Below are 23,736 nucleotides of genomic sequence, written 5' to 3' on the forward strand. Positions count from 1 at the left end.
CACAGTAATCAATAAAAAAGAGAAAAACACACAGTTTGCAAATATGCAAAATGTACTGCTGCAGAAAATATAAGAAGAAGCTGCTCGGTGCTCACGGGTACTCACAACGTGATCAGTGGTCCACATAAAGGGAGCTTAAAGTACACCGACAGTGGGACCACAGGAGTTGAGCGATAGGGCTTCTGAATATACAATATTATTGGTCAGCACATGGATGAGTCCAGATGGGTACGAGCCTGGTTATTTAATGGGTCAGGACTGTCAACATTTGAGGGAAGCAGCAAACCAAAGACTGTCAAAAATGACACATCTATACGATAATAGTAAACAAGCAAAATGGGTGTTAAAAAAGGTAAGTGCACTAATGGGCTACTCACTGTGGGCTACACTTAAGCATCAAACTGACCCAAAAAATCTGAACAAAATAATTGCAATGAAAATCTAATGCAATAGGTGAGGCAAAACGAGAGTCCGTCAACAACCCCCTGTGGGTGGCACTTTTGAAGACACAAAGTGATAAAAAAAGAAAGGATTCAAGATGTGTGCCAATTAATCTTAAAAAGAAACAATTCAGTAAAGCAGCATCTGTAAGTTGCCACGCATCATGCCTTTTATACCTTAAAAAACATGCATATTTTGTTAAAGGCGGCTCACCGCGGGGAACATCTCAGACAGAGGGATGGGTAAAGCAAAGATGCGCCTCGAGGCAGAGAGCCAGCATCCCTGAGGCTGCAGTGTAAGAGTCTGAAGCGGTAGGTCGCAACGTTTGCAATTTATGCCACTTACTTTACTCTGGGTTAAGACTGTTTTTCCAACCAACTGTTGCAACTCATGCTGTTTTCCGCTTCGCACTTGCAGCTCATGAAACGCTGCCTCCGGAACATCCAGAGCGCCTCAGTTTTCTTCACCACTTCTCCAAAAATCTTGATCAGGCTTGACATTTTCCAGACCTGATGATGACCCACCATTCATGAAGGGGTGGAAACGCCATCACCGCGCCTAGCTATCTTGACGCAAAATACCTCACATTGTAGACCACATATATAATAACAGACAGTATTTCCCTCATATTCTACAACATGTGAACAGGCTGACTCCGTGTGTTTTTACGCATGCACTTTTGGGCAACCTTATTTATATCATATCCATTAAGTGACCCCTTATTGCACAGAGCACATTGTCTTTGTATGACCTGTTTTTTGCAATAACATCTTTTGAATACCGTAGAACCACCTTGAAAGGAAGTAACACAATTGCAATGTACACGACTCCTTGTAGCTTCTGTTCACATTGATTGTTCACATTGTTTGCTAAGTATACCTTCCTTAATGATTGCAGTGATTATAAGTATACCTAGTATCGATTATTACAACACAAAAGATACCTTGCTGAAACATTGTGCTAATTGTCACTCAATAAGATTAGTACCTGAAAACTATTTACTTTGATATTCTTAATTTTTGAAATTTCAGTGGGCAAAGCTTGGCTTTGGCCCAACCGAGCCTTTTCGACCACCATCACTATTGCTGCTGGATATTTTGCCCCTGCCCCGTGAAGCTGGTTTGTGTCATGAGTGTCTGCTGTCGTCAGTCTCGCAGGTCACTGTGCTCGATCCAGAGTGACAAGGACTGAAGGGGACCAGCGATGATGTCCACCTCTGACCATCATCTGCAGGAGACCCTGAGGTGGGGGATGGAAACCAGGGATCATGTACACCTCTTACCAGCAGCTAACATGAGACCCTGAGGTTAGGGTGGCGCAGGGTTCATGCCATATGTGACCACCAGCCTGCAGGCAGAGGACTAGGGATCATGTCCCCTTTTGGCCATCACCATGCAAGCCACCCTGTGGGGGAGACATTAGCACATCTCACAGAGGTCCCAAGACCATCTCTCCTTCAGGAAGCAGCTCAAGACCTGGCTGTTCGAGCAGTAACATTTCCCCTTCCCCCAGCGCCTTGAGACCCTCCCGGGTGAGTAGGGCGCTTTACAAATGCCGTGATTGATTGATCGACTGAGGTGGATTAACTCCTCTGCGGAGACTGAACACCAAACCTGGATTCCCTCCTGCAAAGGGTTGAGTGGGTCATCCTTGAAAATCAAAGCAACTTCTGGGCAGTGAAGAAGCCGGCATCAGTGAACATTGTCAGCGTGCCACCCTATGCTTAAACGCTCTTTTCTTTGACATAAAAAAGGGATACCAGGCCCAGAGTGTCTGTGAAGGCACCTGATTGCAGACGACATTCCCTTGTATGTATCCCCTAGGCTAGGCTGAAGGTGTTTTTGCTCCATATGTCAAGAGACCTGGCATCTATGAAATATAATGTAAAGCTCGCTATGGACTGTCTAGGACTTCTGGCCTGGTCATGGCCTAATATTGGCCCATTAGTTCCAATAGTGGGGACCGATGTCTACCTAAGCTTCCTAGGACATTTGATCTTGTAAGGGACTAATATTGGCCCATTGATTCTACTGGTGGGGACTGACATCTACTCATACTATTTGGGATATCTCAGCATGTCCTAAACAAACATTGACCCATTGGTTCTACTGGTGGGAACTGCTGTATCGATCTTCCAATGATCAATTCAAGTCTTCATCAATATGTTATGTTATGTTATTCAGGCTTTTAAAGTGCACTTTTACCCAAGGGTGTCCTGGCACTGAGCACTTTCTAACTGGTACCCCTCTGCCCCTGAGCTCAGACTGAGGTTAAACTGAGAACAACCAGGTTTTAAGACCTTTCCTAAAAGAAAGGAGATCCGTGGCAGACCTTAGATGTATAGGAAGGTCATTCTAGGCATTGGTGGCTCCTCGGACAAAGCTCCTACCACCCCAATTAGCCTTCTTTGCTCTAGGAACGATCACTCGCTTTACTTCCATTGAGCACAGCATTCTCCCCGGGACATACCATTGAATGCACTTTCTTAGATCTTCTGGGCCGATACCCATCAGGGACGTAAAAACCGTACAAAGAGCTTTAAATTGAGCCCGTTGTTTTATCGGAAGCCAATGAAGATATCGTAGGCCATTTCTAACAGAAATAAACCTTGGTGTGCCCGTTAGCAGCCTGGCAGCTGCATTCTGCACCATCTGTAATCTGTTAAGATGTTTCTTTTGAATAATCAAATACAGGCTTTTACAATAGTCCAGACGGGACAGAATGAGGGCTGAAACAACTGTTCTGAAGCTTTCCTCTGCAAGGAAGAATTTTATTTTCCTCAGGGCTCTCAGGATGAAAAAACTTGTTGAAACCACCCCGCTGACCTGGTCCCCAAACATCAGTGTGTTGTCCATAATCACCCCCAAGTTCTTGACTTTCGGCGAAGGGAGTGGGGGGTTGCCCATTTCATTGGGCCATCATGCTGGTGACCAGAGGTTGGGGTTATTCCCAAAAATAATCACCTCTGTTTTGCCTGCATTCAACTTCAGGCAGTTCGCAAACATCCAGCCAGTTACTGCTAACATGCAGTCTTGAAAACTAGGGGCCATTTCAGCTTCTTTGCCCCGCTGAAGGGACAGCACGATTTGTGTATCGTCGGCATAAGAAGTTAATGGCAGCCCAAAGGATCTTATGAGGGCAGCCAGCGGGCTCACATATATATTAAAAAGCGTCGGACTGAGGGACGACACCTGAGGCACAATATCAGTTGGATGTAACCTCTCCTTGCAGGAGAACCACTGTATGTTAATTAAATGTTAACTTTGTGAAACATTTATAAACGACCTCTAAAGAGTTATAACCTTGGAAAAATTGGATGGGGTTTCACCTACATCCCTTATTTTATGTTTGATTTCTCTTACGTATGATTTGTATTACCTATAAGTGCATTGACAGTGTCTACTCATTGTTTACTGAGTCTGTTTGTCAGACGAAGATACATTCACCCACTAGTTTTTTTGGGGCCTCTCATCTGCACCACCCTAAAGGTTCAGTTCAGGAAGCAGATCTGAATTCATACACCTACAGTTTAGGTTCTGGCACAACTGCTTATTGTTTTTCTTGAATTTTAAGAAACCTTCTTGAGCTACAGTCGAAGAGGCAGACTGCCAGGTACTACGATGCCATCATAAATAAGATGACTGGTTAATTGTGAGGTGGGTTTAGACCTCCACCATTCCATCCAAGCTTATTATGCGTCATTAATAGGGACTACGAAGGTCTACAAAATACATATCTAGACTGGATTTATCAATCTAGTGTGCATGTTGTTACACCATCCTTAGTGAAGGATATTCATGATTATTAATAAGTGTAAGCAATGTTGCTAAGTTTTGCTTCATTAAACTTTGCAAACTCTTATTCAAAACTTTGCAAGTGTTGCAAAAGATGCGCTCTTTAAATTGGGAGATTTTGTTTGGAAATGTAGATTTTTGCAGAAAAAGATCTCTGCATATCTAAGTTTTAGTGCATAAATAGTATGTTAAAAGAGCTTTACAAAATTCTTCTATAAGCTGAGGCTTCGTGAAGTTTGCAAATATTTGTTAAACTTTTCGTAACTGTGAATGCAAAATAAATATTTCACTCATCTCTAGCTATAAGGTATGCTGTAAACATTGCGTTGCATTCTGCGAGTAATCAGACTACTGGAGATGCACAATTTAAGCTCTGCCCCTATACTTCATCAAATAAGCAATACTTACTTGCATTAGCGCAACCTATCTACTGTGTTACCTAACATCATTTGTATAAAGTGAAGCACCAAACATACTGCTTGAGCGTATTCACTGTACAAAGTAATCATTCATTTAGGTGTACGCTGTAATAATTTTATTATAATGTAAAAATTGTAGTTCTCCTTTACCCTTATACTTGGTACTTTGAGTTATAGTGCTTTTACTGAAATTGTATTTCTCATGCACTCATGTAATCATCTATAAACTTTTGCATTTATTCTATAATCTTAGGTGCATATATAATCATATATTTACCATGCCCACTGACTGTTTTACTAGGTTAGCTTCACCTAAGGCCGTAAGCATTTGGTCCCTAATGTTTAACCTTCAACGTGAAAGATCTGCTTGCAATGTAATGTTCTTTCTTTTTGCAGGTGCGTTCATATGATTTCATAGCTAGTGAAAGTGGTATTGTGTAGTAGAGATAGATAGGTCCGGGAGGAGAACTTTTGGCAAGAATGTGTGGCACTAACGAACTAAGAGAAGACTACTATTGATGTCGTATCAGGAGGAGGGAAACTTCCAAGGTCATCTTGATGTTCAAACTGTAGGATGGGAAAATCAAGTGAAGTTGCTAATTTATTCTGTGAGAAGGGGGAAAACTACTGGAATTGATGATGTGGAATTCTTGAATGTTCTGAGGGTTTAATTGGTGTTCACACTATAGTCTTTAGAGCAGATACCCTTTGGACTCTGAAAGGTTTAGACCTTTCTGCTCATATTTCCATTGTATGCTTTATGCTATACATTGTCCTGATTTGAAGAACCTCATTGAAGTCTCCACTATGCTGACACCTTCAAGCTTTCCCTGATTTAACTAGGTTTCCCTAGTTTTTCAATTTTAGATTAGGACTAGTTTTGGCAACCTTAGATTTATTCATGCATAGACGGGAGGATCGAAACCTCTAATTCTATTTCTTACATTTTGTATTGCTGCAACTGAATTTCTGGTATGCCTTATGTTACTAAGACTTAATTTCATTTGACATATTGTTTTACCTTTGGTGATTCTGCATCTCAACAATATGTTCTTGAGATTCATATTTATCAGTTTGGTCCTTCATTTGTAATAAAACTCATTTAACTTTACGTATCGATTCCTGGTCCTTAATGTGTGGTCAAATAGGTTACATTGTGAAAAGAAGGGCAGATTTACAAGCCACTTGCGCCACTTTTGCGTCCCTTTTAACATGGGAAAAGTGACGCAAAAGTGGCGCAAGTGGCTTTTAAATCTGCTCAGAAATCTTTGATTGATGTTAACTCCTCTTTACCTTTCAGGCAACTATAGAAGGTCCCTCACAGGATAAATGGTAAGACGGGCCCAGTGCTACATCGGATGGTAGCAGAGGATGGTCAGTTACTAGTAGGGGAGTTAGAATATCCCATTCTAGAATAGTCCAGCGCTTGTTCCTAAGACCTATGAGTTGGTTTGGAGGTCCGGCAGAGTCCAGCGGTTCAGGAGGGAGTTGTACCGGCAGAGGACTGAGTATTAATAGGGTTGCACATTGCAGCAGCTATTCATCACTACTATCAAAGAAAGCTCATAGGCAAGATTAATACTATGGAAGGGAAATAAGCAGAGAATAAGTCAAACTGCAGTTTTGCTTAGAAATACCTTTATTTCTTATAAAGCCACATTGTGTCCTGTAAAGTCTGACTACACTTATAAAAAACATGTCAACAATTCTTAGGAAAAGAAAGCCGAGAACGTCTCTGACAGGTCCAGGATTACACAAAGAGAGTATGAGTATAATGTTGAGTATTTTGTATAATTTATAGACACTGAACTGCAACACAAGGGAAGGAGCAGAAGCGGAAGCCGGCGTTATATGTCAGAAACGTGGTCTCTGCCGAATAGGGTTTCTTGGCAGAACGGATTGACAAGGACCATCCCGCTGGATCTGTAGTCACCATTGGCCGGGGAGCGGGGTTCAGACAGATGATCCTAGGAAAAACAGAGAATGTTATAGAGAGAATACTGGATCCAAAGAGGAGAAAGCAGAGTGAAACATAGGCGATAGAATGAGAGAGAGAGAGAAAGAGTCAGGGAGAGGTATATGGATAGACAAAGAGAAAGCGAATTACTGAGCGAGAGACAGTTATAGGAAAAGAGAAAAGGAATGAAATATAGAAGGTATTAAATCAAAGACCCCAAATGTTTCATATATGCATATCTATTTCTCTCTTTCGCTATAGATATATATGCACCTATATATATATAAATATATATATATATATATATATAATCACAGATCAGTGGGGCACAAAGAAGAATTCGTACACAGAGTTCCACTTTTAGATCAGTTTATTTCTGCAACACAACCTCACCAGGTCTTCTTCCCAGCCTCATATGCATATTGTGCCTCATTGACCATAGAAATAGCAAAACATAGAAAGAATACTATACCAATTCATACAGAGATGGAAGAAGTGCATAACACAAATATTTAAGGCAATTATTTCTTATATGCACAATTAATTCATAAGAAAAATCATAGAGTTGTGAAAAGACCTTTTCATATTATTAGATAAAAATTAGCATTGATGAAATAAACTGATCTAAAAGTGGAGCACTGTGTGCTAATTCTTCGTGCCTCACTGATCCTTGAGGTGCCATGGTTACAATTGAAAATGGGACCCGTACTCGCTGAATCGCACCAGCCCCGGGAAGTGGATGTGGCTGGGTTTATCTGAGGGCCTCTAAATTGAACCAGAGAAGAGGGGAAGAGGGACCCACCCCGATTGCACCAGTGGAGTGCTCACACTGGGGCATGTCATCTGCAGCGGGACCCCCCTACCTGTGAGGCCCTCAAAACTTCACCCTTGGGGAGTCATCGCTGCTCCCTTCAAATAGATTGGCCTCAGGGTGCTGGCGATAGGGATCTGTGGGTGCCTAGGGTTTAAAGACAGAGAGGTGAGTGGAGCCATGGCAACCTATAGAGTCAGCCAGTGGCCCCCTGGTAAGCGGCAAGGTCAGCGAGGCCTTGCTGTCCCTCTCAGCAAGCAGCCCACAGCAACAGGAGGGTGATGTCTGGGAGCAGGGTGCAACAAACCAAATGGAGAAATATGCACAGCTTGAAACATACACAATGGTGGCCATGGAAGAGGGACAGCAACAGTCTCCTCTAGCAGCAGAGAATGATGTACACTGCAAGACATCATGGCTGCATTCCAGGGTATCTAGACACATTAACTACATTGCAGAAGGAAACAAAGTCGCTCAGGGCCCAAGTTACAGAACTTCAATCTACTACAAGTGCCCTAGAGGCCAGAATGAAAGACTTTGAAGGGTGCTCCCGCCAGAATAACGTCTGCATTCTCGCAGTACCAGAATGGGAGGAGGGCCTACCTATGGGCTTGTTTGTTAATGATCTGATTATAAAAATCTCCAGCCCCGTGGCATTTCCAATTACTTCTCGGTGGAAAGAGCACATCATGTCCCAGGCAGTCCACCGAGGCCAGGCACACCCCCGCGCCCGATAGTGGCACGTATTTTCAACTACAGAGACAGAGACATCATTTTGCAGACCTCCCGAAGCGCACCACCAATTAAACTTGAAAATGCCACTATCACATTTTTTCCATACTTCACTATCCAAGTGCAGAGATTGTGGCGATCCTTCCTAGAAGTCAAACAGGCTCTGCCCAGCAGGTAACTGAAATAGGCAATGATTTTCCCAGCCAGGATCTGAGTAGGGGCAGAGGGAAAGGTGTTGTTCTTTAGGACCCCAGAAGAAGCATGGAACTGGCTTGATGGCTGGCGAACGGTCAAGGACGAAAAAAATCACGCACCTATCGCCCCAAATGTACAGGGTCCAAGAACAGCGGGAGCGGTGTTGCAATCTGGCTGGCGAGGGCGTCACAGGGGACAACTCAGGACCCCACAATTCGCTTATGTGGATTGGCCACTGTGTGATACTGCTGCAGAAATGGCCTAAGCAATGCAGTAACTGATCTAATTTGTTTTATGAGAGGGATGTGGTGCAACGGCAGGCTGGCTGGTCCACTTTCCTTGCCAATAGGTTACAAGGGTGGGGGTGAAAAGGTACTCTGCAATGTTGGGGTGTCACGTGGCCGATTGGGACATTGTCGACATCACTAAGTTAGCATGGCTCGTGCAACCATGATTCTGCTTTTGCGCACGTTACTACATAACTTTATTTTTGTAAGACTCTGTTTATACCTTTCACATGAGAACTGTGTTCGTTCTCTGCCTGTTCCTGGAGTCTGAACATTGTGAGCAAGTTCAATAAACAATGCCCCTTATTATTCTGGTCAGTCCCTAGCACCAAGACAAAACATGCCACTGCAGCTGCTGCTGGTGACTCGTACTTTGATATTATGGGGATACATGTTTAGGTGAGAGGCACTTGGAGAGGGACCTTTCCAGGGAGAAGAGCAACACCCACCTTCGATGTAGAAATTCCATCTATGCTCTAAGGTATGGGGTCTGCTAACAAAACCCAGAGATCTTCTATTATACAATAATACTCATTCCTAATTTCCTACCAAGGGGAGGGAGGTTAGGCACTATAGTCCTTTCTCCATTGTATTTATAAGATGACATCTCCCATTATAATGTATGGACTGGCTGTGATGCGAAATGTATTACTGTTATGCATTTTTCTGCTCGTTGTGGCACATATAGTGCATGTTAGAGCACGTTAGTTAAAATAAACATTTTGAACTATATTCGTGTCTCGGTCAGATCTTATTGTGGACAGGAGCGAGAGTCTGAGCGAAAAGGTGTGTCTTGTTATCACAATTCATGAGAGATCCGGGAGTGTTATGTTCTGAGTTGTCCAATCATTGGCTTCTCCGTGTTTGTGTAAGAGAGCGAGTGCGACACTATAGCTAGTCGGTCCAGGGCTCGTGAGTACTAAGGCGGTAGGAAGGCTCAGCCCCTATAACACCAAGGTCCCATAATCCTGTGCATAGTTCTGTGTATGTGCAGAATCCCTGCAACAGGGTGGTGGGCAGTTCGGAGTCTACTGTGCAGGGAGGCAGACAGGTGGGTTGGGGGTTGTATTTTGTGTTTGTTATGAATGATTCTTTTTGGCATGGGTGTTAAAGGCTGCGAAGAAAAACTTCTGCGGCTACAGAGTCCAACTTAGCCATTTGGATTGTTCCAGTCCCCGTTGAGTTTGTCCACAAAAATATAGGCTTCTCCCCCTTTGGTCCATGGGGTAATGTGCTGTGGGGTTTGGATCAGGTGAGCCCTCCCGCATCGGTTGTCCTGAAGTCCATAACATATCCCAAATGAGTACTGCAGCTGAGTCATATAAGTTTAAAATGTTATCCTGGAATGGCCTAGGGGACAAAATTAAAAGAGGGGAAGTGTTGCAGTATTTGAAACAGCTTTCCCCTGACGTAGTCCTCCTCCAAGAAACACACCTCCAGTGCACAATCTATGCTGCCCTGAATACGAGGTACTATAGTCTGGTGGCCCATGCAGGATACATGAGAGGAAGCAGATGGGAGGCATCCTCCTCCGTAATTCCTTCCCATTTACCGTTCGGCAGGTTACCCATGAGACCTCAGGGCATTTTGTAGAACTTACTGGACACTGGGAGGATCACCTATAAAACATTGCCTCAATCTATGTCCCCCCTAGGCTTCCTGTACCTTCACTACCAGACTTAGGGCCCTTTATACTCCATCTACCTGTTGGGAAACTTATACAGGGAGGCGACTGTAATGCAGCTATCTGTAAAGACATTGATCGCTGGCCCCTACGTCACGGGGAGACCTCCGGTAAAGCCCTGACTGAATTTATGTGGGTACTGGGATTGGTGGCTGTATGGCACATCCTCAACCTTTTGGCATGTCAATTTACCTTCTACTTTGGTGCACACGGAAGTTTGTCCCGCGTTGATTACATATTTGGACCCGCTGTTCAGGTTCCAGCTTTCAGCGATGTACGACTCCTGGTGAGGGAAATCGCTGGTCACTCCTCGGTATGCGCAACGTATAGGCATAGGGAACCGGAAAGGAGGCACTTGGCACCCCTCGATCCCTGGTAACTCAAAGTGCCGCAAATCCGAAAGGGCCTCTACAAGGCCACTGAGCACTACTTTAAGGAGAACGAAGGTACAGTATTGTTGAATTGGATACTATGGGAGGCGTTCAAGACAGTAGGAAGGTGCCAGGGAATTGCACTAATCATGGGACGTAAGAAAGATAAGGCAGCACAGTTGGAGTCCTAGAAGGGGAATTTCAGGTCTTTGAAGCCCAATTAACAGCAGGGGAGGACCCGCTGGTGCCACATCGATTAGCCCTCAAAAGCAAGGAATATAAGGATATAGTGGAAGAGGTGGCCAGAGCCAGGCATAGGGTGACTCAACACAGCTTTACGAGGTGGGGGATAATGTGGGCAAGCTCCTGGCCTGGTTGGATAAGCAAGAGACAATGTCAAGATGGGTGCTTGAAATACTCAATGCAGAAGGGCTGGTGTCTGAGATAGACAGGGTTTAGCGGACGCCTTTGCGGCCTACTATGCTGAGCTGTATTCCCCCTCCTCGACGGTCACTATCAACAATGCATGCAAATAACTTGCCGATCTGAGGGTTCCACACCTCGAATTGGCTGATAGAGACCTCCTTGAACAAGATCTGACAGAAGGCAAGATCTCACTAGCCATCTGGTCGTTAAATGTGGGGAAAGCCATGGGCCCCAATGGCCTCCATATTGAATTGTTCAAATTGACAACATCTGAAATTGCCCCCTTCCTGCTGAGAATGTTCCAAAAGGGTTGTGTGGCAGGGGAGCTTACTGTAGACCAGAGACTGGCCAAGATAATAGCTATCCACAAAGACAGTAAACCTCCTGACCACTGCTCATCCTATAGACGGATTTCATTAATGAACACAGAGGTCAAGAATTTGGCCAAGCTCCTGGTGAGCAGGTTAGTCCAGGTGATAGGTAGGCTGGTCCACCCCGACCGGCCTGGCTGTATACCTGGCAGAAACACCACACTCAACCTGAGATACTTGCATGGAGTACTGGGATGGGCACCTTCAATTCAAGAAGATGCTGTGGTGGTGTCGGTAGATGCCCAGATGGCCTTCAACATGATAGAGAGGCCATTTATGCATGCGGTTCTGGAGAAGCAGGGGTTCTGCCTGTAATTCTAATCTTGGATTGAATTACTGTACGAAAAGCCACTGGCACAGGTAATGGTGAACAGCAGGACGTCCGGAAACTTCCAGCTAAAGCGAGGTACAAGACAGGGATGCCTCCTCTCTCCGTTGATTTTCGCCCTCGTACTGAAACCTCTGGCAGTCTGGATAAGAGGAGACCCAATGATTAGAGGATTGAAGTGGACTGGAGACTGGGAGGATAGAATCTCCTTCTACGCCAATGACATCCTCCTCTATGTGACGAGTCCATTTACCACATTCCACAGAATACTTCACATATTCAAACTCTATCGCAAATACTCAGGGTACACAATAAATTGGGACAAGTCCCTTATATATGCTTAGTGGAGACACCCCACACCTTCCCAGGGACTGTAGGGCCCGGGTAGTGGCGGAAGGTTTTAAAGATCTGGGAATTTTCGTCACTAGGGATCCGACCATCTTTTATGAGTGCAACCTGGAGCCCCCTTTAAGATTCTTGAAAGGAGATGTGCAACACTGGGTAAGCCTTCCCCTCTCTCTTGCGTCATTGTTTAAGTTGATGGCACTGCCTCTCTTTTTGTATATCCTCAATAACACACCATACTTGATTCCCCCCAATACTTCCGAGATGTTGACTCTGTTGTCTGCACACTCCTCTGGGATGTGGGAGCCCCGGGATATCCCTACCAAAATTGACAAAGATCTGGTATGATGTTGGGATAGCACTCCCAGCCCTCTAATACGATTATTGGGCAGCACAATGAACAGTAGTGAATCACTAGGTCCATCTCCCACAAGAAGAACCTGCATGTAGAATGGATAGGCGAAATATGAGACCTTAGGGTCACCTCAGAACCATTTATGGAGGAGAAAAACATACATAACCCCTCGCTCCCACTTCCTCAACAATCAAACTTTGGCACGCCACATTAGGGGTGCTGGGATGGAGGCACAAGGCCACCCAGGCCACACTGCTATGGGACACCGCACAATTGGGTCTGCTGGGGGGGGCGGGCACCGGGGTTTTGACAAGTGGGATTTGACCGGACTTTTGAGAGTGGGTGATTTATGGGCAAATAGGGAAGTGAAATCCTTTGGTGATTTGCAGGCAGAATATCAGCTAGAGCCCCTGGAGACTTTACGTTACCTGCAAATTAGACATGCCCTGATGGGGGCGGTACTGAAAGCAGAGATACTCCCCAAGGCTTTCCCACTAGAGAACCGACTGCTTGATGACTTTATGCACAAGAAAGCCATTTCTTTGACCTACCGCAAACTTCTGAATAATTCCTCTGATCTCCTAATTAGGCTCTGGGAATTGTGGGAAGACGACTTGGGGAAGGTAGAAGACGATGAGTGGCAGGAAGCGTTGGCATATCCTAAAGAAGTAGCTATCCGTTCTTGTTTCAGACTGATGCAACTCGAGATCCTCAATAGGACATATTATTCATGTACAAAACTTACTAAGATGGTTAGAGTTGAGTCACCATTGTGCCCTAAAGGATGTGGCTGCGAAGGCACATTTTGTCATATGATGTGGGACTGTTCGGCACTACAGACATTTTAGGCTACAGTTGTAACTTGTACCATGGCAATGTATACCGAAAACGTATTGCCCTCCTCTAAATGGTGCCTATTGAATATATGGGAGGAAACTAGCCTTACGAACATCGACAGGCTGAGGGTAATGCTGGGCTCTTTTGTGGCGAAACAAAATATTGCTAAAATGTGGGGAGCGCTGTCCACCCGGTTACTAGAGAATGGAAAACAGTAATGGACTGGTGTATGCAGGCGGAGAGGGTGGTCTATGAAGGAAGGGGATGTCTCCATAAATGGATAAGGATAAAGGTATGGGGGAAACGGAATGCCAGCAGGGGAATGTTGTGCACACCTGTTGATGGGACTGATCCAAGGGCTTTGGAGTGACTGTTATCATATGGAGGTTTGGGTCGGGAAAATCCTACGAATGGAACCAGACGCACTGTTGGCTATGAGTATTGTATGGGACTCACTTATTGATGTAAAGCATGTATCTACAGTCATCGCTGTTTTATGCCTATATTTCACAATAAAAATATATTTTATTAACTGCTGCTGGTAGTACTTCTAATACCACTGCTACTACTACCACTACCACTACTACTACTACTACTACTGCTAATACTAGAGGTATAACTAAAACTACAAGCACTCCCACATCTGCTATTAGTACTGCTTATACTAACATGATAATAACTGCTGCTGGTAGTACTACTAGTGCCACAGCTACTACTACAACTGCTTCTATTTGCACACCCTCTGTCACACCAGCTAATGCTACTAGAAGTAATGATAGTGAAGCTCTCACCTCTGAGTTGTCGAGGGACTGGATGTCCCTCTGTAAGTCCACCGCGTGCCGATTGAAGTAGTCCATGGTTATTGCATTGTTCCAGTAGCTGAGGTTATTTTCAGGGTTGGACGCCTTCTTCTTCCTCCTCATACAGCACACTGTTAGCAGAACAGCTGGCAAAATAAAGAGATTGAGAGTTCACTCACTGCACCCTAACATTGCAAACATCATGGAAATGCTTCTTGCTCATAAACAAAGAACAGTTTTTATAATATAATTCTGAAATTGTGCAAGGAAATACCAACTAGGGCTGGACATTTCTGTTAAGGCAGAAAAGAGGATGCAAATTCCTTGGAAAATTTACATTTTCTATTAGATTTGATCCCCCCACACCTCACTCAAAGAAAATGAGAAACATGGATGTCATTTTAGGGGTCGCAGCTGCGACCAGTGGCTTGCCCTTTGTTACCCCTCTTACTGCCTTTGCTACTCCTGGCCTCAGAGGTGGCAAATTCAATGCCAGGAACACAGGGGCAGCTAGGGGCTCCACTTCTTATTTTCTGTCAATTTTTTATTACACAAATGGTGACTAAATAAAATATATTATTCACCAATAGTGTTATACAAATGGAGCACAATAAGCTGGAATATGCCCTTCCCTTACAGCTGAGGTAAGCAAAAAATGCTTTTAGATGTATATTTTTGCGTGCTTGCGGGTGAGAGTGTTTATGTGTGAGAGAGTGTATATGTGTGAATTTGTGTGTTTGTGTTAGTATGGGTGTTTGAGGGAAAGTGGCGGTCACAGGGCGTGTGATGTCACTTCCGCTACTGGCATTTTGGTAAATTGATGTCAATGGTGAGAAACAGAAAAATTGATGCAAAATGCATTCGCAGTTCTCGTTTCTCGTGGGTTTGCTGTCCTCTGGCTGTACCATTGCCTGCTGCCCTGTGCCAGGAAGCGGCACTTGCCAACAGAGCCCCTGCTGTGGGTGTCCCTGATCGATGCTGGTGAGCTTTTAGAGCCTTTTTAAACGTAGCCACTAATTTAAATGCTGTGGGGAAGAGGGACGACAAAGGATTTGGCATTAAGGGCCAGGGCCGGACTGGGAAATGAAATCGGCCCTGGCAAACTGCTAAGCCGCTCCCCCCTGTGGGGCAGGGGGGGTGCGGCCGAGCTGTTTGCTAGGGCCGGTTTTGGCCGGTTTTGTTACAGGGGGGCGATATTGCTGGCCCCCGGTAACAAAAATGGCCCCCAGTGGCCCAAAACCGGCCCCATCCTGGCGGCCCACCGTGGAAACGCCCAGTGCCCACTACGGCCAGTCCGGCCCTGGTAAGGGCATGGTGTAGAGTTAGGCGGATGTGCTACTCCGTTATAAAGGTGACAGAGTAACCCTTTTGCCGAACTCTTAATCAGGACCTACATTTTTTGTGATTCATGAAACTTTATGCCAATCCTCTGTCTCCCCCATAGCACTTTAATGAACAATTGCCTCCTGCAGCCGGAGACTGTGGGATAACACTTCCCCTTCACTTCTGAGGGTGTTTTTTGCATCAGTGTCTAAAACACCTCTAAAAGAGCAGGAGAGGTTATTTGAGATTAAGCTCCTCTGATCACTTCTCATGATTCAAGAAACGTCGGGCCTAATTTAGGATGGGATACTCCAACACAAATGTGATAAATATCACGTTTGCTGTATTACAAGTGCCATGGAATATAATGCACTACGGCGGACGTGATATCTGTCACAACTGTGACGGAGTATCCTATCTGCCGAAATCTAGATCAGGACCTTAGCTCTGATTTAGAGTTTGGCGGACGGGCACTCATCACAAACAGAATAGATATCCCCTCTGCTTTATTAGGACTGTAATTAGGGTATAATGCACTTGGAATAAGGCAGACATTTAATTTCTAACTACTAACTACCCTTTAGATCACCACAACCTCGCTAGGACTTGGAAATAATCTCAAAAAAAAAAAGGGGAGAAAAAAGAAAGATTAGTGTTTATTCACTTCTACCCTCTATTAATCATAATGTCCACCCCCCAATCATCCATCGATGACAAATTGGAGGACCTTATCAACAAGGCGGTGGAAAAGGTAATTGGCTCGATTGATGATAAAATCAATGAAAAATTGGAGTCCCTCTCCCTCATTACGCCCCGCCCTTCCACTAGTACCCAATATGAAGGAGCAAAAAAGGCTACGAAAAAGAGAACGCATGGAGGAAAAGAAAGACCTGCGTTTAAAAGAGCGAAAACCAGCGCTCAGCTTTCACGCTTGCAAGGCGGTGACAAATCTGGTGCCTCGGGCACCCAATGTGGGCATGACATAGGCCCTGAGCTTCCAATTGTTATTGATAACGAAGACAAGTCCGATAATGAAATCGACTTGTCTTGCTCCTCCGGGTTCAATACTGATGTGGAAGAGACACCTAGGGGAACAGGAAGCTCTGAAGAGGCTTCAAAGGCCTCACAACCCAATTTGGGAGTCATGGACCCTTTTGGGGACCTAATGTTTGATCCCTTGTTAATAAAACACCCCTTATCCCCGGAATGGACCCCATCCCAGCACATAGCGGAGTACCTCACCTTCTGGCTCAGGAAGGAGATACCCCAGGAGGTGAGATCCAGACTGCGCTCCGAATGTCCGAGACCCTCCCTTCCTAATAAGATAGCCGCAACCCCAGAACTGGACCCCAAAGTTGTGGCCTTTATAACCAAGACTGCTAGAGACCCAAGAAAGGGAATAGATAAAGGACTAAAGTCGTGCCAAGATCGACTCCTTGACACCATTGGCCCCCTTACCAAAATTTTTGAAATGGCTGAATCGGCTTATCTGGAGGACTCCATGGTCGATCCAAAAGAGCTAAGGGAGTGGGTCCAACGGGCTATATGCCTTTTAGGAAACGCAAATACTGCGATTTCCACCGAAAGAAGGAAAGGAATCCTGTTTAAAATAGACCCAAAACTAATTGAGTTGGCAAAGAACGATCCAGGTCCTAGCTCCCAGGGCTTCCTCTTTGGTGAGGATTTCATTAAAGTGAGGAAATATGAATTTTGTGATCAGTTATGTCCCCTATCGTAGACCCCAACGGCTCCATGTACATGCTATAAGTACATGTATGTTCCCTCCTGCTCCAGTTTTGAAGACGCAAATATATGTGCGTCCACCGTCAACATGTCCTCTTTTAGATCCGCCATGAATGGGTCAGATATTCCATTCCTAAGTATGAAAGGCCACCGACTTTATATGGTTCACTTTCCACATTTTACAGATTCAGGCGAGTAGGCCCGAATTCTGTCATCAAGCCTTTTCCTGCCTTCTGCTTCTGAAAGCTCCAGTCTGAGCCTGCATCTGTGACCATGAACTTTGTCCTACTCCCTGCGCGGCTAACGGTGCCTGATCCAGCCAGTTGCCTGCCAAAAACTGTATTTCACCTTCAAGATTATCTCCTTCGCTCCTCATCCGATGCATTCCTGTCTAGTAGTTTAGGTAAACATTCCTCCAGCTACCGTGCAAAGGGCCAGGCCTCGCTGCCCTCATGCAAGTAATTCATAGCCCCGTTACCATGGAATATTCCTACCCCCTCGCATCTAGTGTAGACACTTAGACGCTTGTACACGCACTAACAGTCAGTATAGTCAGTATAGAATAAGATTCTATCCTAAGAGACCTCTCTTTTTGGATAACACAGTTCTTTAAACATAGGATATTAGATATGATTTGGGATTAGGTTGACATAACCCCAGACTTCTGTCTCCACATGTAGAGCTAAATGTCAAGTCCCCTTCACCCTCTAGTTGCACGTCAATCACACGTCATGCGGCTGCGCGCGCATCTCTGCCAACTATTTCTGCTGACATTGCAGGATTCTTTTATGGATCCACCCACTTGTGACATCATGTATGATGACGTTTATTAAATTACGCCCTCTATTAGCTACGTATGCACCTTTTATCAGCTGTCACGCCTCTTGCATCTGTTTCACTGTAATGTATTTTCTATAAAACTGCTTATCTGTCAATAATATATGCCCTTCCTTCCTGAACTTTCGTGGTGATGGAATAGAATGCCAACAATTCGAATTGTGTTCCTTTGTATAGGAATAAAGCCTTTTAAAACCTCTAATACCACGGATTCTGCCTCTTATATTTACTGAGTTATTCTTGATAGACTTTACCGCATAAAAAATAGTACCGGTAATGAAATATTTACCACATAAATTGGCGCCCGAATAGGGACACTTTCTCATCTCACACGCTGGCGGTGCGTTGCAGGCCCGGTCTCCTGCCACAGCTGAACGGACAAAAACGCGTATCTACAGGATTTCCTGTGTCTCCTTCCGGCCAAGCGGGGACGACTGAGGCTGCGATCAACACCCAGACGAGGCGGTGAGAAGTGCGAAGTATCCCGACCAGAGCCTAGCTGAGAGAGCAAGATCCGAGGTATACAGAGACCCGCCAGGTTCCGAAGTTCCGAGTCCAATCGAGTCGAGTCCAGTCCGGTCCAGTTTCAGTTCCGTTCCGAGGCCTTCCGTTCCGAGCTACCCGGTGAGTACCATTACCGGGGAGGCATTTTACGTGCACAAAGTCTGTGCCGGTCAAGACGGGTTTGGGTACACAAATCCGGTCTGCACTGTTTTAGCAGTGTATCTGTACTGTTTAGCAGTATATATAGTATGTCTTGCATATAAATAAGTATTATCTAGTGTCAGTATTATGTCAGTAACCAGTTTTCTATTAGTTATCATTGTTCGTAAAACTGTTAAGCGTTAAATGTTTTAAATACGTTCTATATATTGTGGTGTGAATGACTGTTCATTATTGTGTTTTTTTTGTATAAAGTGTGTTCTAGTAATAAGGTCTAAGAATGCCGCTCTTTTCGAAACTAAGACAGATCAAAACCAGAAAGGGTGTACTCGAAGAAGCCGTTCCCATCCCACCTAGGGACACTCCAGGATACTTTATGTATCATAAGCATGGCCTAGATGCCGTATTATTTCTTGATTTATGGGTGGACTACACCAAAGAATTACCAGAGAGTCAGAGATGGCCCGCAGCGGGGACCTGGGATGCAGATTGCATCATGAGAGTAGAAGAAGAATTATGGAAAAAGAAAGCCAGACAGTCACAGAAAGATGCCATTGAATTATGGCGTAAAGAATCATATAGACGTACAGAAAAAGCACTCAGACAGGAAGATAAGGGTAAGGAGAATTCAAATAAAGTCCGAGAAAATCTGTTAATTGAGGAAGGTACCCGAGTAAAATCAGAACAAGTAGATAGACAAAGAAACGCTCTTATGAATGGTATGTATCCTCTTCTGGCCGAAGGGTTACCTAAGGCTACTCCGGAAATACCAAAAGACTTGCCACCTCCATTGTTTCCGATAAAAGCACATCCCAAGGGGCATCCCAGAACCGCAGAAGATGTTTTCCTTTCCCGCTATTTAGATGACGCAGCTCCCGAGTATGCTAATACCGCACCACATAGACCGCTTGCCGATGATGCTCATCGCCAAGAGCATTCGTCTGTACCTCCGCAACAACAAGCTTCGACACACATTCCGACAAGCACATCTGTTTCTACCGCTTTTCCCGCAACGACGGTTGCTGTCTCACCTTCAACAAATCCTTTCACGTCCAGCACCCCAGACGGTGCTACAGGAGGTACGACAGACATTTTTTCTACGCCACCCAGAGGAAATAAATTTTCCCTTAGAGAATTAGCACACCAACGTACGCCCAAACTAGCAACTCCTGACATGCTTAAGGAACTTCTAGTAGATTGTAGATATGATCCTGTGCCCGGTAAACGGGACGAAATGCTGCTGTCATCATTACGTATTCGACGAGCTGCAATATATTTAACGAAGCTACCAGGAATGAATACACATTTAGAAAATATATATCACTTTGTCCAGTCAGGGCGAGGTCCTGAAAGTATTAACAGAGCCATGGAGTACCAGAAAGCGGAGGTACAGGGACAACTGTTACGTTTCCTTATAAACTGTGTAATCAGAAATCAAGACCGGCCTGGGGTAAATCCGGAAGAAATGCAAAAACTTGTCACTTGGGGCCAGAATATATCAGAAGGGAGACATGATAAACAGTTATGTATAGTAGCTATGTACCGAAAGATCCGCAAAGAAATAGAACGAATACACGAAGAAAGATTAGAGGTAGACGCCGCTGACCTAAACAGAGAGGAGGAGGAGCAAGAGTCAGAGCAAGTAGAAACGATAGCTTATGTAGGTAGAGGAAGACCCCATAATAATACCAGAGGTCTTAATGATCCGATACGTCCAATACGTCCGGAATATAATAGACATTTTCCAAACCCTATGCTAAATACAAAATCCTCCGAACACTTATTCCAAGCCGCTGATAAATTACTCCGAGATCGAAGGGGGTACCACGTGCTCGATTCCATGGACGAACAAGAATTAGCCAGGTCAGCAGTACAATGGGCTGACAGTCCCGGCGAATACAATGACGATGTACTTGCACACACGTTTCTGAATCTAGACCCATATGAACAGCGTTTAGCTAGTATATACATGATTCAACACCTCCTTATATTATATAAAAGCCAACACTCCGACCCAGGACCCTTACCTGACATATTGACAGAACTACTCACGAATATATGGAGAGGGTCAGGTACTGATTTGATTAAAGAAATTCTAGAATCCCGAAACCAATATTTAAATTTCGTATGCCCAGAACGCGTTCCAGTTCCCATCATGGGAAGAAAAATGTATCACATAGATAGACAGAACCCGTTACGCGAAGTACACCCAATTAGAGGTGCCGGTGATAACTTTACACGCGTGTTTGTGTACACGCCTATAACTAAACTGGAATTATTAGAAATGAAGAAAGTAGTACCCAGCCATGACAAGGACCCAGCAGGTTTCCACCGTGAGATAAAAGACATGTTACTCATGGGAGAGTATACCTACCCCGACATTATGAAAATATTAAAAGTCCTATTACCCGCCGGTGTTTATGAGAAACTCAAAGAAAAAGAATGGGAGGTGGGAGACCAAAAGATAGATTGGACAGCATTAGAAAACGAAGAAAAAGCCCGAGCTGCAGGAGCAGGGCTTGGGGAAAAGACTACAGCACTAGCAGGATTACTAATACAGGTACTGCCACGTTTATTAACTACGAAAAAGGAAGACTGGGGTGCAATCTCAGCCTGTAAACAAAAACCAGATGAAGACACTAGTGATTTTTATTCCCGATTTGAAAAATGCTTTAGTATAAATAGTGGCATAAAAGCCAGTAGTGAGTCATATCCACATCTGTTTGTGACAAAATTAGTTGAAAATTCTCTGCTACAAGTCAAGAATAGAGTATTGAAATTCGAAAGTACCTGGCAAGGTAATACCCCATCACAGATGCTACAGATGTTACAATATCACCACAATAGAATTAGAGAAGAACAAGAACACGAACAAAGACGTATGAAAGATACGAAAATGAAAATGCTTGTTGCACAGTCAGTCCCAGCCGATAGTCATCAAAAGGGTGATTCCGCAAGTCCTGCGAAAGGGACATGCAACTATTGTAAACAACCAGGTCATTATATACACGATTGTCCAGTCCTGAAACATAATATTGCCACAGGTAGAACCCAGGAGAGACCACGTCCACCTAGACAGGATCAGAATCAACAACAAATCCCTCAGCATGCACAACCTAGGTTAGCTCCGCAACAACTAGCTCCGCAACAGGCAGCTCCACAACAGATCGTAGCACCACCTCGAGCGCAGCCTATTGCTGCAACACAAGCAACAACACAACAGATGTATCAGTATGCACAAACAGATTATCCCGATTATCAGCGATACTCATGAGATAGCCTAGAGAGGGAAGTTGGCTTACCCCTTATTGAGGTTCCTGTAGACCAAGAGGGACCTTATGTACATAGTGAACTATTAGGGGAAGACAGAAAGTTTTTACTTGATACAGGGGCAAGCAGAACAACTATAAGACGTAGTGAAGTTCCAGGGGCACCCCTCTCAGGCTCACAGAATATTTCCCTTGGATTCTCAGGAAAACCTATAATTAATGACGTAACACAACCTCTTCCACTTACGGTCGGTCCATTGACATGTACTACAGATTTATTGCTTACTAAATCATGTCCAGAAAACTTGTTAGGTATAAAAACATTGAAAGCTCTAGGAGCTATAATATGTTGTTCTCCGGAAGGAGTACGACTATTTTTACGTGACTTTAAAGGTCACTACGTGTCCAGAGACATGGATTACCGACTGCAGAATTTACCTACACATTTATGGGCACAAGGCCCCACTGATGTCGGTTGCATGAACATTACACCATATCGAGTTACACTGAAAACAGGAATAGTACTACCACGAATGCGACAATACAAGTTACCTCCAGATGCTGTAGTGGCTTTACTGCAAATCATTGACGAGCTTATTGCCCAAGGAGTGGTTGTGGAAACCGACTCCAATGTATGTAATTCTCCGATAATTCCGATTCTTAAAAGAACGGATCCAAAAGCATCACCAGTATATCGATTAGTTATTGATCTGCGTGAATTAAATAAATGTATTGTACCACAATACCCTGTGGTCCCAGATATCTCTTCATTACTCACAGCTATTGACTCAGAAGCAACGTTCTTCACTGTAATTGATCTCAAGAATGCTTTCTTTAGTGTCCCAATAGATCCGGAAAGTCAATATTTGTTCGGTTTTAGTTTAAATGGACGAAGCTTTAAATTCACACGCGCACCTCAAGGATTTACAGAAAGCCCCAGCATCTATAGCCAAGCACTGAAACGAGAACTTGACAGTATCCACATGCCAGTTAACACTGCCTTGCTTCAATATGTTGATGATTTGCTGATCACCGCTCGAAGCGAATCTGAATGTGAAAAAGCGTCACTGACGGTTTTGAAATTTCTGGCCGACAAGGGGCACAAGGTGTCCCCTTCTAAGCTGCAATTCTGTGTCCAGCGAGTTGTTTACCTTGGGCACTCGCTGTCCAAGGAGGGAAGGCAGCTTACATCTGACCGCATCCAGTTAATTGCTAACATGCCACCACCCAAGACACAAAAGGAGGTGCGGGCTTTTATAGGCCCCACTTCATACTGTAGGCAGTGGATCCCTCAATATGCATTTCTAGCAAAACCACTCATCCAGTTGACAACACAGGAGGCAGCCACATCGACTGTCCTCCCTTGGACTCCAGAACATACACACGCTTTTGAAAGCTTAAAGAAAGCTTTATGCCAAGCACCTGTCCTAGCAACACCATGTTACAGTAAACAGTTTACACTCTTCGTTACAGAACGCGAAGGTACTGCTTTGTCAGTACTCACTCAGGAACAAGCAGGATCACACAAACCATGTGCTTATTTCTCTAGTACATTAGATCCAGTAGCTCAGGCACTTCCAGCGTGCCTGAAATCAGTGGCAGCAACAGCTTTAGCAATCAGACAAAGCGATGCCATAGTGTTAGGACATCAATTGACAGTACAAGTACCACACGCAGTAGAGGTTCTCTTGAACCGCACACAAACACAACACTTGACTATAGCAAGACTCACCGGTTACGAATTAACA

At 44.5% G+C, this 23,736-nt stretch overlaps 1 protein-coding gene across 1 annotated transcript in view; it reads right to left on the bottom strand.

Moving 5' to 3' along the window:
• Nucleotides 1-6,314: 6,314 nt before the first annotated feature.
• TMEM108 (transmembrane protein 108) overlaps nt 6,315-23,736 on the bottom strand; it is an 820,487-nt gene continuing 803,065 nt past the window's right edge. The window contains exons 5-6 of the mRNA XM_085629968.1: nt 14,145-14,299; nt 6,315-6,621 (exon numbers count right to left, since the gene is read on the bottom strand). Of these exons, the coding sequence (XP_085486094.1) occupies nt 6,502-6,621; nt 14,145-14,299 (275 nt within the window). The 3' untranslated portion in view covers nt 6,315-6,501. The remainder of the gene's footprint in view (nt 6,622-14,144; nt 14,300-23,736) is intronic.

Source organism: Triturus cristatus, chromosome 10 (genome assembly GCF_964204655.1).
Source record: "Triturus cristatus chromosome 10, aTriCri1.1, whole genome shotgun sequence".
Classification (NCBI taxonomy): Eukaryota; Metazoa; Chordata; class Amphibia; order Caudata; family Salamandridae; genus Triturus; species Triturus cristatus.